The sequence below is a fragment of the Trematomus bernacchii genome, unplaced genomic scaffold (genome assembly GCF_902827165.1).
Source record: "Trematomus bernacchii unplaced genomic scaffold, fTreBer1.1, whole genome shotgun sequence".
NCBI classification, from domain to species: Eukaryota; Metazoa; Chordata; class Actinopteri; order Perciformes; family Nototheniidae; genus Trematomus; species Trematomus bernacchii.
Window position 1 is genome coordinate 130,325 of NW_022987687.1, and position 16,959 is coordinate 147,283.

Below are 16,959 nucleotides of genomic sequence, written 5' to 3' on the forward strand. Positions count from 1 at the left end.
TATTAAAACATAGATTGTATTAAAACATAGACTGTATTTAACCACTGTATTAAACAACTGTATTAAACCATAGATTGTATTAAACCACTTTATTAAAACATAGATTGTATTAAAACATAGATTGTATTAAACCGGATCCTGATTTTATTCCACAAGAGAAGGCAAATATTCCTGACTTTACGAGTCGACCTTGAATGCATCTCAATGATTACTGCCCTTCAAAAATATAAAATAATAAAACAAAAATAACGATAAAGTTTCCATACAGCAGCTGGTGCGTTTTATATTATCAGTATTATTATATATTTTATATAAAATAAAAAAATCTGTTTAGTCTACACACAGTGTCCGTCACGGAGTTTGTAAATAAAGTTGTTCCCGTTGAATCCCGTCGGAGGTGTCATGGCGGCGGCGGACAGCTCCTGGTTCCCAGCTCTATCTTTGGGAGTTTCTCTCTTCAAATGTCTGTTTATCAGCGCATAGTGAGTTCAGACACTTCAATGTCAACCTGTTCGTGTTCCTGCAGAAGTCTCAGCACTACTGCGTTAATGCAAAGGAGGAGAAATTAGAAGATAGCGCGAGAACTGCTAGCATAATGCTAACACACCGAGAAGCTAAAAACAGATCAAAACAAGAAAATACACTTTGGATTAAATCCTGATGTTAGAGAAGTGGTTTGTGCATTATGTGTTTAACCGTTAGTTTAATTAGACTTTATATGAAGTAATGATTGTTGACATTAACTCGACGTGTCATATAGAAATATATAAAGTGTAATGCAGCCAAACGGCCGCAAGATGGCGCTGTTTCACACCAACAACAACGTTTGAGTTGTACGATTATAAAGTCATTATTAATTATAAGCAGAGGTGGAAGAAGTACTCAGATTCTTTACTTGGGTAAAAGTAACAAAACCACACTGAAACATACCCAATGACAAGTAGAAAAGTACTTGCAGTCCGGCAGTGTCTCAGTCAGTAGGGGCTTGGACTGTGAGCCGTAAGGTTGCTGGTTCAAGTCCCCGACCAGACCTAAATATGGAGTGTGGACTGGTACTTGGAGAGGTCCCAGTTCACCTCCTGCCCTGCCGTGGTGCCCTTGAGCAAGGCACCGGACATTATGACTTGACTCCTGGTGCTAGACTCCTAGTGCTAGACTCCTGGCACTAGACTCCTGGCACCAGACTCCTGGTACTAGACTCCTCGTACTAGACTCCTGGTACTAACTAGACTCCTGGTACTAGACTTCTAGTGCTAGACTCCTAGTGCTAGACTCCTAGTGCTAGACTCCTGGCGCTAGACTCCCGGCACTAGACTCCCGGCACTAGACTCCCGGCACTAGACTCCTCGTACCAGACTCCTGGTACTAACTAGACTCCTGGTACCAGACTCCTGGTACCAGACTCCTGGTACTAACTAGACTCCTGGTACTAGACTCCTGGTACTAGACTCCTGGTACTAACTAGACTCCTGGTACTAACTAGACTCCTGGTACTAGGATGGGTTAACAGCAGAGAACACATGTCACTGTGTGTGCTGTGTGCTCTGCATGTGAGACCATTACAGAGGGTTTCATCCCTCCCTCCCATTCTATCTATTTATTAAAATAAACTTAAAGTATCAACATGTGTAATTCTCCAGTATTGCCCATATCCAGATTTGAGAATGTTATTCTTTTGTATTATAATTATCACAAAATACATTCTTAAGCCAGAAGTTTGACTTTTTTTTACCAGAAATCTGACATTTAAAAAAGAGCAGTCTAAAATTCATATTAATTTTGTAATTGTTGTTTTTGTTAATTTGTAAATTCAACATGTATATTTTCTACTTTCTTGTTTATTTCTAGTCTTTTTAATTGTCATTGTACAATGCCTTGAAGAGAGAGCAGCTTGTTCTGACGCTCTGTGTTTGCTTCAGTCACTCCACAGACTTCGAGGTGCACAGGAACTGGCTCGCCATCACTCACAGTCTGCCGCTGGACCGATGGTACCACGAGGTCAGAAACACTCCATACATCTGGACCACTTTGAAAGGTCCCCTCTTCCTCATGTCTCTTCTTCATCAACATGTGTCCCCTCTTCCTCATGTCTCTTCTACTTCAACATGTGTCCCCTCTTCTTCATGTCTCTTCTTCATCAACATGTGTCCCCTCTTCTTCATGTCTTTTCTACATCAACACGTGTCCCCTCTTCTTCATGTCTCTTCTACTTCAACATGTGTCCCCTCTTCTTCATGTCTCTTCTACATCAACATGTGTCCCCTCTTCTTCATGTCTCTTCTACATCAACATGTGTCCCCTCTTCTTCATGTCTCTTCTTCATCAACATGTGTCCCCTCTTCTCCATGTCTCTTCTACATCAACATGTGTCCCCTCTTCTTCATGTCTCTTCTTCATCAACATGTGTCCCCTCTTCTCCATGTCTCTTCTTCATCAACATGTGTCCCCTCTTCTTCATGTCTCTTCTTCATCAACATGTGTCCCCTCTTCTCCATGTCTCTTCTTCATCAACATGTGTCCCCTCTTCTTCATGTCTCTTCTTCATCAACATGTGTCCCCTCTTCTTCATGTCTCTTCTTCATCAACATGTGTCCCCTCTTCTCCATGTCTCTTCTTCATCAACATGTGTCCCCTCTTCTCCATGTCTCTTCTTCATCAACATGTGTCCCCTCTTCTTCATGTCTCTTCTTCATCAACATGTGTCCCCTCTTCCTCATGTCTCTTCTTCATCAACATGTGTCCCCTCTTCTTCATGTCTCTTCTTCATCAACATGTGTCCCCTCTTCCTCATGTCTCTTCTACATCAACATGTGTCCCCTCTTCCTCATGTCTCTTCTTCATCAACATGTGTCCCCTCTTCTTCATGTCTCTTCTTCATCAACATGTGTCCCCTCTTCCTCATGTCTCTTCTACATCAACATGTGTCCCCTCTTCCTCATGTCTCTTCTTCATCAACATGTGTCCCCTCTTCTTCATGTCTCTTCTTCATCAACATGTGTCCCCTCTTCTCCATGTCTCTTCTTCATCAACATGTGTCCCCTCTTCTCCATGTCTCTTCTTCATCAACATGTGTCCCCTCTTCCTCATGTCTCTTCTACATCAACATGTGTCCCCTCTTCCTCATGTCTCTTCTTCATCAACATGTGTCCCCTCTCTCCATGTCTCTTCTTCATCAACATGTGTCCCCTCTTCTCCATGTCTCTTCTTCATCAACATGTGTCCCCTCTTCCTCAATGTCTCTTCTTCTTCATCAACATGTGTCCCCTCTTCCTCATGTCTCTTCTTCATCAACATGTGTCCCCTCTTCTTCATGTCTCTTCTTCATCACCATGTGTCCCCTCTTCTCCATGTCTCTTCTTCATCAACATGTGTCCCCTCTTCTCCATGTCTCTTCTTCATCAACATGTGTCCCCTCTTCCTCATGTCTCTTCTTCATCAACATGTGTCCCCTCTTCCTCATGTCTCTTCTTCATCAACATGTGTCCCCTCTTCTTCATGTCTCTTCTTCATCAACATGTGTCCCCTCTTCCTCATGTCTCTTCTACATCAACATGTGTCCCCTCTTCCTCATGTCTCTTCTTCATCAACATGTGTCCCCTCTTACCTTTCTTCTTCATGTCTCTTCTTCATCAACATGTGTCCCCTCTTCTTCATGTCTCTTCTTCATCAACATGTGTCCCCTCTTCTTCATGTCTCTTCTTCATCAACATGTGTCCCCTCTTCTCCATGTCTCTTCTTCATCAACATGTGTCCCCTCTTCTCCATGTCTCTTCTTCATCAACATGTGTCCCCTCTTCTTCATGTCTCTTCTTCATCAACATGTGTCCCCTCTTCTTCATGTCTCTTCTGCATCAACATGTGTCCCCTCTTCTTCATGTCTCTTCTTCATCAACATGTATCCCCTCTTCTTCATGTCTCTTCTTCATCAACATGTGTCCCCTCTTCTTCATGTCTCTTCTACATCAACATGTGTCCCCTCTTCTTCATGTCTCTTCTTCATCAACATGTATCCCCTCTTCTTCATGTCTCTTCTTCATCAACATGTGTCCCCTCTTCTTCATGTCTCTTCTTCATCAACATGTGTCCCCTCTGTGGAAAGAGACTCTGAGTTTCAGGAACAAAGATTCTCTCTCTTTTTGATCCATTTTTATAAAAACCTGTCTGAAAATGAGCTGATCAGATTTTGGCCACTTTATGATGTCATAACGATGTTTTGTCTTGTATAACCATTAGCCAATCACCAACCAAGGTAACCCCCCCCCCCCCCCCCCCCCCACCTTATCACCTGAATCTCCTCCTAGAGCACCATTGGGTTCTTTGTAACCAAATCTCTCTCAGAGGGGCGTGGGGAGGGGCTCCTTATTTTCATCTAAAGTAACAGACAGAGAATCAGCACTTTGGAAACAGGGCTGAAACAGAGGGGATTATGGGTAATGCTGCAATGATCTGTTTGGTGTTTCAGCCAATCAGAGACAGGCTCTGGATATATCTGAGACCTGTGATATATTGATGAGAAACGGTATGATAGTACAATACATTTTTTATTTTTTTATTCCATGAACTGTTGGGTCTCTTTGGGGGTGTCTCCAGAACTCTTCGGAGTGGACCCTGGATTACCCCCCGCTGTTCGCCTGGTTCGAGCTGGCTCTGTCTCAGGGCGCTCGGCTGCTGCACCCCCCCATGCTGCTGCTGAGCAACCTGAACTACAGCAGCCCTGAGGCCGTGCTCTACCAGAGACTCACCGTCATCTGCACCGACCTGCTGTTCCTCTACGCTGTTAGAGAGTGAGACACACACACACACACACACACACACACACACACACACACACACACACACACACACACACACACACACACACACACACACACACCACACACACACACACCCCCCCCCCCCCCCACAAGAGGGATTGCAATAGAGATATTAACAATCCAAGAAATGAATGGATAGAAACTCATAATAAATCAGTGTTTCCAGGAGCTCAATGCTGATTGGCTCTCTCCTCCTGCAGGTGTTGCCGGTGCGTTCAGGAGCAGAAAGGATCGCGGGACGTTCTGAACCGGCCGTCCTTCGTCCTGGCCGTCCTGCTGCTCTGGAACTTCGGCCTCCTCATCGTCGACCGTATCCTACAAACAGAAAACTCAGGGTTAGGGTTATCAATATCAACCATCATTGACCTAAAGTTGATAGATTTTTCTAACTTATGAGGCGATAAACCTCTAGTGAGCGGCCCAGACCTTCGTATGTTTGTCTGTATGTGACCCTCGGTGAAAAAGGTTTGGACACCCTGCTCCACTTCATGATCAATGTGTTAACACCTCCTTCACATCCCCTCAGATATTCACTTCCAGTATAACGGCTTCCTGTTCGGAGTCCTGCTGCTGTCCGTGGCAAAACACATGCAGGTACATGCTCTTATTTTGAAAGGGTCAGATGAAAACAGCTCATTACATTTCATCAGGTTTCTGGTGTTCTATAGTCTTATTTTGAAAGGGTCTGATGTCAGAAAGTTGATTAAACTTTTATTTTGAAAGGGTCTGATGTCAGAAAGTTGATTACACTTTTATTTTGAAAGGGTCTGATGTCAGAAAGTTGATTTAACGTCTTATTTTGAAAGGGTCTGATGTCACAAAGTTGATTTAAAGTCTTATTTTGAAAGGGTCTGATATAAAGTCTTATTTTGAAAGGGTCTGATGTCAGAAAGTTGATTAAAGTCTTATTTTGAAAGGGTCTGATGTCAGAAAGCTCATTAAACTCTTATTTTGAAAGGTTCTGATATCACAAAGTTGATTAAACGTCCTCACTGTTATCTGTGCTGCAGTCTCTCCACCTGCAGGGGGCGCTGCTGTTCGCTGTGCTGCTGAACCTGAAGCACATCTTCCTGTACGTGGCCCCGGCGTACGGAGTCTACCTGCTGAGGAGCTACTGCTTCACCCAGGACAACTCAGGTACCTGAACATACCTTTAATCACACTGCTTCACCCAGGACAACTCAGGTACCTGAACACACCTTTAATCATACTGCTTCACCCAGGACAACTCAGGTACCTGAACACACCTTTAATCACACTGCTTCACCCAGGACAACTCAGGTACCTGAACACACCTTTAATCATACTGCTTCACCCAGAGCAACTCAGGTACCTGAACACACCTTTAATCATACTGCTTCACCCAGGACAACTCAGGTACCTGAACACACCTTTAATCACACTGCTTCACCCAGGACAACTCAGGTACCTGAACACACCTTTAATCATACTGCTTCACCCAGAGCAACTCAGGTACCTGAACACACCTTTAATCACACTGCTTCACCCAGGACAACTCAGGTACCTGAACACACCTTTAATCACACTGGTTCACCCAGGACAACTCAGGTACCTGAACACACCTTTAATCACACTGGTTCACCCAGAGCAACTCAGGTACCTGAACACACCTTTAATCACACTGCTTCACCCAGGACAACTCGGGTACCTGAACACACCTTTAATCACACTGCTTCACCCAGGACAACTCGGGTACCTGAACACACCTTTAATCATACTGCTTCACCCAGGACAACCAAGGTAACCCCCCCCCCCCCCCCCCCCCCCTTATCCTGAATCTCCTCCTAGAGCACCATTGAGTTCTTTGCAACCAAATCTCTCTCAGAGGGGCGTGGGGAGGGGCTCCTTATTTTCATCTAAAGTAACAGACAGTGGCCGTTTCTCAATCGCGAGGATATTGGCTTCCAAGCCAATATTTCAAGGATGCTACGTCATCGAGTGCCGCCGAAGGACTGTTCCAATCTCCAGCATACTTGGAATTCCACCGAGGCCGCGTCCTTGGTTTGGGGGAAATTTCGAGGCTGCACATGGGTAGACTTCGCGTCCTTAAAATCCCCACAATGCTTTGTGCATGGACCAATTTCCCCAAATCTGTGGCGGAAGATGTAAGAGGCGGGGCCTCTCATATGACGCACACCTGCACACTTGCTAGCCTGTTCCACTCTTCGTTTTCCGAATGCCAGGAAGGATTCTTGCCTCGCTTCTGAAGCAAGATGCTCGGCTCGGCTGTGCTACCAAGCCAGCATCCTCGCGATTGAGAAATGGCCAGTGAATCAGCACTTTGGAAACAGGGCTGAAACAGAGGGGATTATGGGTAATGCTGGAATGATCTGTTTGGTGTTTCAGCCAATCAGAGACAGGCTCTGGATATATCTGAGACCTGTGATATATTGATGAGAAACAGTATCATAGGAGACTTTTAAAATGCTTTCCACGAGGCAGGAATTATTGTTGATGTTTTTCTGTGTTTTCAGACGGTTCTGTTCGATGGAGGAGTTTCAGTTTTCTCCGCCTGGCGGCGCTGGGCGGCATCGTGCTGTCCGTCTGCTTCCTGTCGTTCGGACCCTTCATCCTCATGGTGAGCCTTTATCCAACACTTTATCACACACACCAGCTTTAAAGGTCTCCTATTATACTATTTTAGGCATATATTAAAGTCTCAGATATATACAAACATGTCTCTGAAGTGTCCTGCTCCAAACCCCAAACAGATCCTTGTAGCCCCCCCCCCCTCTCTCCCAGCTGTTACTAAAGACATGTCTCTGAAGTGTCCTGCTCCAAACCCCAAACAGATCCTTGTAGCCCCCCCCCCCCTCTCTTCCAGCTGTTACTAAAGAGCTGACTCTGGGTCAGTAGCTTTAGAGAGAGAGTAGATCTCATCAGGAGAACTCTCCCAGCAGAAACTCAGCTAAATGCAGCCGTGATGAAACTCCATATCATGTTCCAAACCACATGAAGGATTCTCTCTGAAACAGTATGGAGCTCAAACTCTTTCTCTCTCTCAGGTTTACCACAAGGTGACTTCCTTTTGATTTCCTGCTTCTTCACACAGACTCTCTCCAGTACAGGTTAGCTCTGAGTGTTAGCATGCTAATGTAAACACAGACCATATTACTTCCAGAACACGTCTCATTGTTTCTGACAGCAACGTTTCTGATTGGCCCGTGGGTTTAAAGCCCGCCCACATTTGAGTCATGTGGTCATGACGCAGCAAATCTGGATCAGCTCCGTTGTTCCCCGTTTTTAGAGAGGTGGGTACGGAGGAAAAGAGAGAGGGGTTTATTTCCTGACACTTTGTGAGTCTCCTGACACACCGGGGACACATTGATGTAGAGAAGACATCAGAAAGTGACTTTTGCGTAATAGGAGACCTTTAAACAGGAAGAAGATGATTGGTTAACAGCTGTTCCTGGTCCTCTGCAGGGTCAGCTCCCTCAGGTGTTGTCCCGGCTCTTCCCCTTTAAGAGGGGCCTCTGCCACGCCTACTGGGCCCCGAACGTCTGGGCGCTGTACAACGGACTGGACAAGACCCTGACCCTGCTGGGTGAGAAACACTCATGACTCCCTGTATAATGTTCAGAACATGACTTGGATCTGGGACCCAAAGCATGCTCTGAACAGAGAATATGAACTGCTTATGATGTAAATCCTGAATCTACCTGTCCAGGTGTTCGTCTGCAGCTGCTGCAGGAGGCGGAGCTTCCTAAAGCGTCCATGACGGGGGGGCTCGTTCAGGAGTTCCAGCACACGGTCCTGCCCTCCGTCACCCCCCCCGTCACCCTGCTGTGCACCGTGCTCTCCATCCTGGTGAGTCTCACATGTTTATATCCAGGGGTGCACATAACTTTCTCAGTGTGGAGTCAGTGTTTGGTACTCCAACTTCTGGCTCCACTCAAAGTTATGTGATGAAGCCCTCTGTATCGCCAACGTCAACGGGGGGGGGGCTAGTGGAGTACTTCGTGACCACAGAGCGTGAGCATTGTGATCAGCTGTTTTAGCACAGTTCTCCAGTGAAGGGGGGGGAGTCCCCCTCCGCAACCGGTTGGCGTAGTTTTGGCACAATTCCGTTGTACAGACCGACGTTAACAGCAGCCCCGTCTGTGCACATGGAGACCCTCTCTGTCGTCCGGTGATCTAACCGCCTTCTGGAAAAGCTTCACAAGTACGTCGGTACGCAAATGCGCTTCGTGACACAAGTGACGGTACGCATTTCAGATTGTTGCCGCCCATGCGTACCTGCGTACCAGTTATGTGCACCCCTGTTTATATAAAACGAAAAACCCACTTGTGTCATTTTTGTGAGAGGTCTGACCAAATGTGAAATTTAGTTTTGAGTTCTGTGAAAATAATTCTCAGAATAAGTCTTTTTTTGTTCAGAACTCATAACAAACAAAATCATTTCACTTTCGGTCAGATAAAAAAAAAATCAAACAAAGTTTTCTCTGAATTTCGACTTTTCTCTCCCCCCCTCTCCCCCCCTCTCCCCCCCTCTCCCCCCCCTCCCCCAGCCGGCGCTGGTGTCTCTCTGGCATCGTCCCCGCAGCGCTCAGAGCTTCCTGCGCTGCCTCCTGCTCTGCAGTCTGGGATCCTTCCTGTTCGGATGGCACGTCCATGAGAAGGCAGTGCTGCTCGCCATCCTGCCACTCAGGTAACACCTGTCTCACACTTACCTGTCTCAGACCTGTCTTACTCTCAACTGTCTCTCTCACCTGTCTCACATTCACCTGTCTCTCTCACCTGTCTCTCACATCTGTCTCACACTCACCTGTCTCTCAGACCTGTCTTACTCTCAACTGTCTCTCGCACCTGTCTCACACTCACCTGTCTCTCTCACCTGTCTCTCTCATCTGTCTCACACTCACCTGTCTCTCACCTGTCTCACACTTATCTCTCACCTGTCTCTCACCTGTCTCTCACCTGTCTCTCACCTGTCTCTCACCTGTCTCACACTTATCTCTCACCTGTCTCTCACCTGTCTCTCACCTGTCTCACACCTGTCTCTCACCTGTCTCTCACTTGTCTCTCACCTGTCTCACACCTGTCTCTCACCTATCTCTCACCTGTCTCACACCTGTCTCTCATCTGTCTCACCTGTCTCACACTTATCTCTCACCTGTCTCTCACCTGTCTCTCACCTGTCTCTCACCTGTCTCACACCTGTCTCTCACCTGTCTCTCACTTGTCTCTCACCTGTCTCACACCTGTCTCTCACCTATCTCTCACCTGTCTCACACCTGTCTCTCACCTGTCTCACACCTGTCTCTCACCTGTCTCTCACCTGTCTCTCACCTATCTCTCACCTGTCTCTCACCTGTCTCTCACCTATCTCTCACCTATCTCTCACCTGTCTCACACCTGTCTCACACCTGTCTCTCACCTATCTCTCACCTGTCTCACACCTGTCTCACACCTATCTCTCACCTGTCTCTCACCTGTCTCTCACCTATCTCTCACCTGTCTCACACCTGTCTCACACCTGTCTCACACCTGTCTCTCACTTGTCTCTCACCTGTCTCTCACCTGTGTCACACTTATCTCTCACCTGTCTCTCACCTGTCTCTCACCTGTGTCTCACCTGTCTCACACTTATCTCTCACCTGTCTCACACTTATCTCTCACCTGTCTCTCACCTGTCTCTCACCTGTCTCTCACCTGTCTCACACTTATCTCTCACCTGTCTCTCACCTGTCTCACAGTGTCTCACCTGTCTCACACTTATCTCTCACCTGTCTCACACTTATCTCTCACCTGTCTCTCACCTGTCTCTCACCTGTCTCTCACCTGTCTCACAGTCTCTCACCTGTCTCTCACCTGTCTCACAGTGTCTCACCTGTCTCACAGTCTCTCACCTGTCTCACACTTATCTCTCACCTGTCTCTCACCTGTCTCTCACCTGTCTCTCACCTGTCTCATAGTCTCTCACCTGTCTCATAGTCTCTCACCTGTCTCACAGTCTCTCACCTGTCTCATAGTGTCTCACCTGTCTCATAGTCTCTCACCTGTCTCATAGTCTCTCACCTGTCTCACAGTCTCTCACCTGTCTCACACTTAGTCTCTCACCTGTCTCTCACCTGTCTCTCACCTGTCTCACACTTATCTCTCACCTGTCTCACACTTATCTCTCACCTGTCTCTCACCTGTCTCTCACCTGTCTCACACTTAACTCTCACCTGTCTCTCACCTGTCTCTCACCCTGTCTCTCACCTGTCTCTCACCTGTCTCACACTTATCTCTCACCTGTCTCTCACCTGTCTCTCACCTGTCTCACACACTTATCTCTCACCTGTCTCTCACCTGTCTCTCACCTGTCTCACACTTATCTCTCACCTGTCCTTCTCACCTGTCTCTCACCTGTCCTCTCACCTGTCTCTCACCTGTCCTCCTCACCTTGTCTCTCAACACCTTATCTCTCACCTGTCTCTCACCTGTCTCTCTCTCACCTGTCCTCACCTGTCCCCTCCTGTCCTCACCTGTCCTCTCACCTGTCTCTCAACACTAGCTCTCACACTTATCTCTCACCGTCTCCACCTGTCTCTTCCTCACCTGTCTCACACTTATCTCTCACCTGTCTCTCACCTGTCTCTCACCCTGTCCTTCACACACTTATCTCTCACCTGTCTCTCACCTGTCTCACACACTTATCTCTCACATGTCTCTCACCTGTCTCTCACCTGTCTCACACTTATCTCTCACCTGTCTCTCACCTGTCCTCTCACCTGTCTCTCACACTTTATCTCTCACCTGTCCTCTCACCTGTCTCTCACCTGTCTCACCACTTATCTCTCACCTGTCTCTCCACCTGTCTCTCACCTGTCTTCACCTTCTCAGGTCTCACACTTATCTCTCACCTGTCTCTCACCTGTCTCTCACCTGTCCTCATCACACTTATCTCTCACACTGTATCTCTCACCTGTCTCTCACCTGTCTCTCACCACTGTCTCACACACTTATCTCTCACCTGTCTCTCACCTGTCTCTCACGGTCACACACTTTAATCTCTCACCTGTCCTCTCACCTGTCTCTCACACTGTGTCTCTCTACCTTCAGTACTCTCCACCTGTCCTCTCCACTGTCTCTCACCTGTCTCTCACACTTATCTCTCACCTGTCTCTCACCTGTCTCTCACCTGCACCTGTCCTCACACTATCTCTCACATCTGATCTCTCACCTGTCCTCCTCACCTGTCTCTCACCTGTCTCACCACTTATCTCTCACACCGGTCTCTCACCCTTGTCTCTCTCACCTGTTCCTCATCACACTCATCTATCACACTGTACTCTCACCTGTCTCTCCACCTGTCTCTCACCTGTCTCTCTCACCTGTCTCTCACCTGTCTCTCACCTGTCTCTCACACTTATCTCTCACCTGTCTCTCACCTGTCTCTCACCTGTCTCACACTTATCTCTCACCTGTCTCTCACCTGTCTCTCACCTGTCTCTCACCTGTCTCACACTTATCTCTCACCTGTCTCTCACCTGTCTCTCACCTGTCTCACACTTATCTCTCACCTGTCTCTCACCTGTCTCTCACCTGTCTCTCACCTGTCTCACACACTTATCTCTCACCTGTCTCTCACCTGTCTCTCACCTGTCTCTCACCTGTCTCTCACCTGTCTCACACACTTATCTCTCACCTGTCTCTCACCTGTCTCTCACCTGTCTCACACACTTATCTCTCACCTGTCTCTCACCTGTCTCTCACCTGTCTCTCACACTTATCTCTCACCTGTCTCTCACCTGTCTCTCACCTGTCTCTCACCTGTCTCACACACTTATCTCTCACCTGTCTCTCACCTGTCTCTCACCTGTCTCTCACACTTATCTCTCACCTGTCTCTCACCTGTCTCACACACTTATCTCTCACCTGTCTCTCACCTGTCTCTCACCTGTCTCTCACCTGTCTCACACACTTATCTCTCACCTGTCTCTCACCTGTCTCTCACCTGTCTCTCACACTTATCTCTCACCTGTCTCTCACCTGTCTCTCACCTGTCTCACACTTATCTCTCACCTGTCTCTCACCTGTCTCACACACTTATCTCTCACCTGTCTCTCACCTGTCTCTCACCTGTCTCTCACCTGTCTCTCACCTGTCTCTCACCTGTCTCTCACCTGTCTCACACTTATCTCTCACCTGTCTCTCACCTGTCTCTCACCTGTCTCACACTTATCTCTCACCTGTCTCTCACCTGTCTCTCACCTGTCTCTCACCTGTGTCTCACCTGTCTCTCACCTGTTAATACCCTCCATACTTCGGTCTAGACTTTTATTTTGAAGTTCTGTTGTGTGTTTCCTGCAGCCTCCTGGCTGTGCAGAACAGAGAGGATGCTGGGATATTCCTGCTGCTGTCCACCACGGGTCATTACTCTCTGTTCCCGCTGCTCTTCACCTGCGCAGGTAAACACAGCGACACACCTGTCAGATGTCCCAGCCAATCAGACGAGGGATGTTCAGTGGATGGGGGAGAATTACTCAATCACATGTCTTCATCTGTTAGAAAACTCTCCCTGGCCCCCGGCTTGAGCTTCAACATCAGGATCCATGTATTTGTGATCCTCTCCAGAATGGAAGTAGTCATCACACACAGAGCATCAACTAGTTCCTGAACAGTGTCCTTCACATGCTGATATCCAAGAGAGGGAGTTACACAGTCACAAGATGGAGGAATAGAAAGCAGTATTCAATGTTTACTTCAGATTAGCTCCACGTCAGAAATGATCATGCTTGTCATATGTCTATCTCCATAGAGGCTGAATCATCATGTTAATCACATAGCTATCATATGCCTCAAACAGTCCTGATGCTCTTCTAGGTAATCATACATCCTGTCATGCACACAGCTACAGTTGGGATACCTTTGTTATCATGTTACTCTCACATTGGAAGAGGACATTCAGGATTTTCCCAACAAAATACTTATTGATAAACGAAGGACTCTATTTGGAGGAGGGGGGGGGGGGGGGTTAATGAATGAATTGATTGATTATAATGAACATGTGTTTCTGCAGAGCTGCCCATCAAAGTGCTGCTGATGCTGATGTTCACCCTGTACTCCTTCAGCGCTCTGAGACACCTGCACAGGTACTCAAAGCATCCCACTTTCTCCATGTCTTCAAATGTCTTTTTTTGTCAGTCAAAAAAATTAAAAATATATAAATATATTCTTTTTGATGTAGACTCATGACAATAAGGGTTCCCATGATCCTTAAAAAATCCTAAAATGCAAAAAAAATGCATATTAATATTTATTTATTTAAATGTTTTATTAATAATTATTTTCTGACTTTGTAAAATCCAACAATAACTGTTAACATGTGTTTTATTTTAAATAATTTACCACTTTAAGTACTTAAATACGTGTTACTCATAATAAAGCTGACATTTAATTAGAGATTTTTTTTTTAATAAATAAAATAATCATATCACTCTCTCTCCCCAGGGGGCCCCTGCTGCTGCCCCCGGAGACCCTGTACCTGGTGGGGCTGCTCCTCCTCTCTCTCTGCTGTGACGTCCTGTTCCCTCTCTCTCCATGGGGGGCGAGGCTGCCCTTCCTCCCCCTGCTGGCCACCTCCCTGTACTGCTCGCTGGGCATCATTTACTGCTTCCTGCGTCTGTACTGCAGCATGTTGAGGGGGGCGGAGAGGCCGAAACAGCCCTGAGAGACACAGCTTAGACCCTCCCCCCCGACAAAAACACACACTCTGCCATTTCCTCTTTCCTCGACCGTGTATTATGGACCAATCACAGTGGACCTGACGACCAGGAGCCAACATCGTTAGTTTTTACTCCCTATTTACTCCCCCTCTCTCCCCCTCTCTCCCCGTGCAACCAGCCCTCCTTGGTCTGATGAACAGAAGAGCCATTTACACGCTCTCATTTCATGTTGTGTGAGGAGGGTTGTGGGATATCCCGAGGAAAGCAAAATGTTTAAACGAGGGTTGACCCGGAAGATTATGCGATCCCTTTCCAGACGCCAATGTCTGATGAAACCACATCGGGACGGAGGGATATGGTTACTCATGCAAACGGCCCTTCTTGTATACCATCTCTATTACTTCAATGATGCCGGTACTAGAGACTGAGACTTTGAGAACGTTTCACCGCCAACGGTCTAACAAAAAACCCAAAACGCCAAAACAAAAAAAGTTGTATAAAGTCTTTCTTAATTAAATCTAAAATTAGCAAGATTGTGAATGCAGTCTGGTTCTAACTGATCAAATAATGAAATTGAGGGAAGGGATGTATATGGGGGACCTGAGGCAGGAGAATCACAAGCTACTGATATCGACTCTACGGAGAAAGATCTGGTTTTATATCCAAAATAGACCTCCTGTTGTTGGAAGGATTTACAAGATAAAGGCTTGTCTTTAAAAACGAAGATGATGAATTGCAGTTTAGGGTCGGGTGCAACCTCTGTAACACAATGCATGCTGGGATACACTCTAGCCTGTATGGATTATCATTGTTTTGTGGAAACCTGAATCTATAAAACAGACAGACCAAATCACCTGAGAGACGTTAAAGCTTCTTTTTCTACATTTTCAATAAAAACTTTGATTAATTTATCATTTGTTTTTATATTTATTGTCACATCTTCATCTTCTGGAACATTACCAAGTACCTTTACTCAAGAGCCGCTTTCACACCAAGTATTTAGCCGGTACTTGTTCCCGGTACTTGTTCCCCCCGAACTCTTTAGTCCCTGGAACTGTCCTAGCAGATCGCGTTCCCACCGGAATAAGTCCCTGAGGGAGGGTTAGGCAAATGAAGCCGCTGACGTCACTTCTTCTTCTTCTGCTTTGGGTTTACTGGCAGGCTGCAAACAACTTCACGGCGTATACTGCCACCTGGAGTCCCCGGCCGGAAGTCCCCGGAGTTGGGGACTGGCTTCAGTAGAAGCTGCTGGGACTCCCAGCAGCTTCTACTGAAGCCTTCAGAGTAAATCGCCAGAACGCCGACACCTCCTCATCTCCACCACTCCCATGTTTTATTTTGTGTTGCCATAAGTTAGTCTCTCTGCGTTTGTGCGCTGGGCTAATGCTAATGCTAATAATGCTAATGCGAGCAAATAAAATGGCGGCTTCACAAAACCTTTCTGAGTTTTACGGGGCGTGGTTTGCAATCCGCCCAGCCAATCAGAAAAGGTTCTCATGAACTAAGAACAGAACAGGAACTATGGAAACTATTCCTGGGAAAAGTACTGTATTAAAGTACACAATAAAGGTACTTTACTTGTGTACTTCTAATTTATAATACTTGATATTTAAATGTCACTATATCTCAGAGGTAATCATAATAATCATTTTGGATTTTTTTCTTAGTGATTTCTTTATTTTTTTCTTCTATATTTTCTAGTAAATATTTAGATGTTTTTTTATTATTGATATTTTTTCTAGAATATTTATTATTGTTTTGTATGTTTGTTCATTCTCATAGTTAGTCAATTAGTTCTGGTAATTTCCTTTTTATTTCTAAACAATTTGTTATTCTTTTAAGTATTATTCGTTTTTTATTTAGAAAAATTACGAGTAATTGTTTGAGTTTTTATTTTATTTTGTAGATTTATTTTTACCTCTAAATACTTCCTCAAATGCTGATTTTCTCCAGACAGGTGAGAGAGACAGGTGAGAGACTGAGGTGAGAGACTGAGGTGAGAGACTGAGGTGAGAGACTGAGGTGAGAGACAGGTGAGAGACTGAGGTGAGAGACTGAGGTGAGAGACAGGTGAGAGACTGAGGTGAGAGACTGAGGTGAGAGACTGAGGTGAGAGACTGAGGTGAGAGACTGAGGTGAGAGACTGAAGTGAGAGACAGGTGAGAGACAGGTGAGACACTGTGAGACAGGTGAGAGACAGGTGAGAGACTGAGGTGAGAAACAGGTGAGAGACTGAGGTGAGAGACAGGTGAGGTGAGAGACAGGTGAGAGTGGCAGGTGAGAGACTGAGGTGAGAAACAGGTGAGAGTGGCAGGTGAGAGACTGAGGTGAGAAACAGGTGAGAGACAGGTGAGAAACAGGTGAGAGAGACAGGTGAGAGACAGGTGAGAGAAACAGGTGAGAGAAACAGGTGAGAGACAGGTGAGAAACAGGTGAGAGAAACAGGTGAGAGAAACAGGTGAGAGAAACAG

The 16,959-nt window shown here is 46.3% G+C and overlaps 1 protein-coding gene across 1 annotated transcript; it reads left to right on the top strand.

Moving 5' to 3' along the window:
* Positions 1-391: 391 nt before the first annotated feature.
* alg8 (ALG8 alpha-1,3-glucosyltransferase) lies at positions 392-15,399 on the top strand. Its single transcript, XM_034137020.1, has 13 exons — positions 392-482; positions 1,920-1,998; positions 4,591-4,784; positions 5,015-5,124; positions 5,341-5,408; positions 5,825-5,951; positions 7,310-7,413; positions 8,259-8,379; positions 8,503-8,642; positions 9,344-9,483; positions 13,134-13,231; positions 13,843-13,915; positions 14,274-15,399. The coding sequence occupies exons 1-13, from the start codon at positions 403-405 to the stop codon at positions 14,491-14,493; spliced, it is 1,554 nt and encodes a 517-aa protein (XP_033992911.1). The 5' UTR covers positions 392-402; the 3' UTR covers positions 14,494-15,399.
* The last annotated feature ends 1,560 nt before the right edge of the window (positions 15,400-16,959 follow it).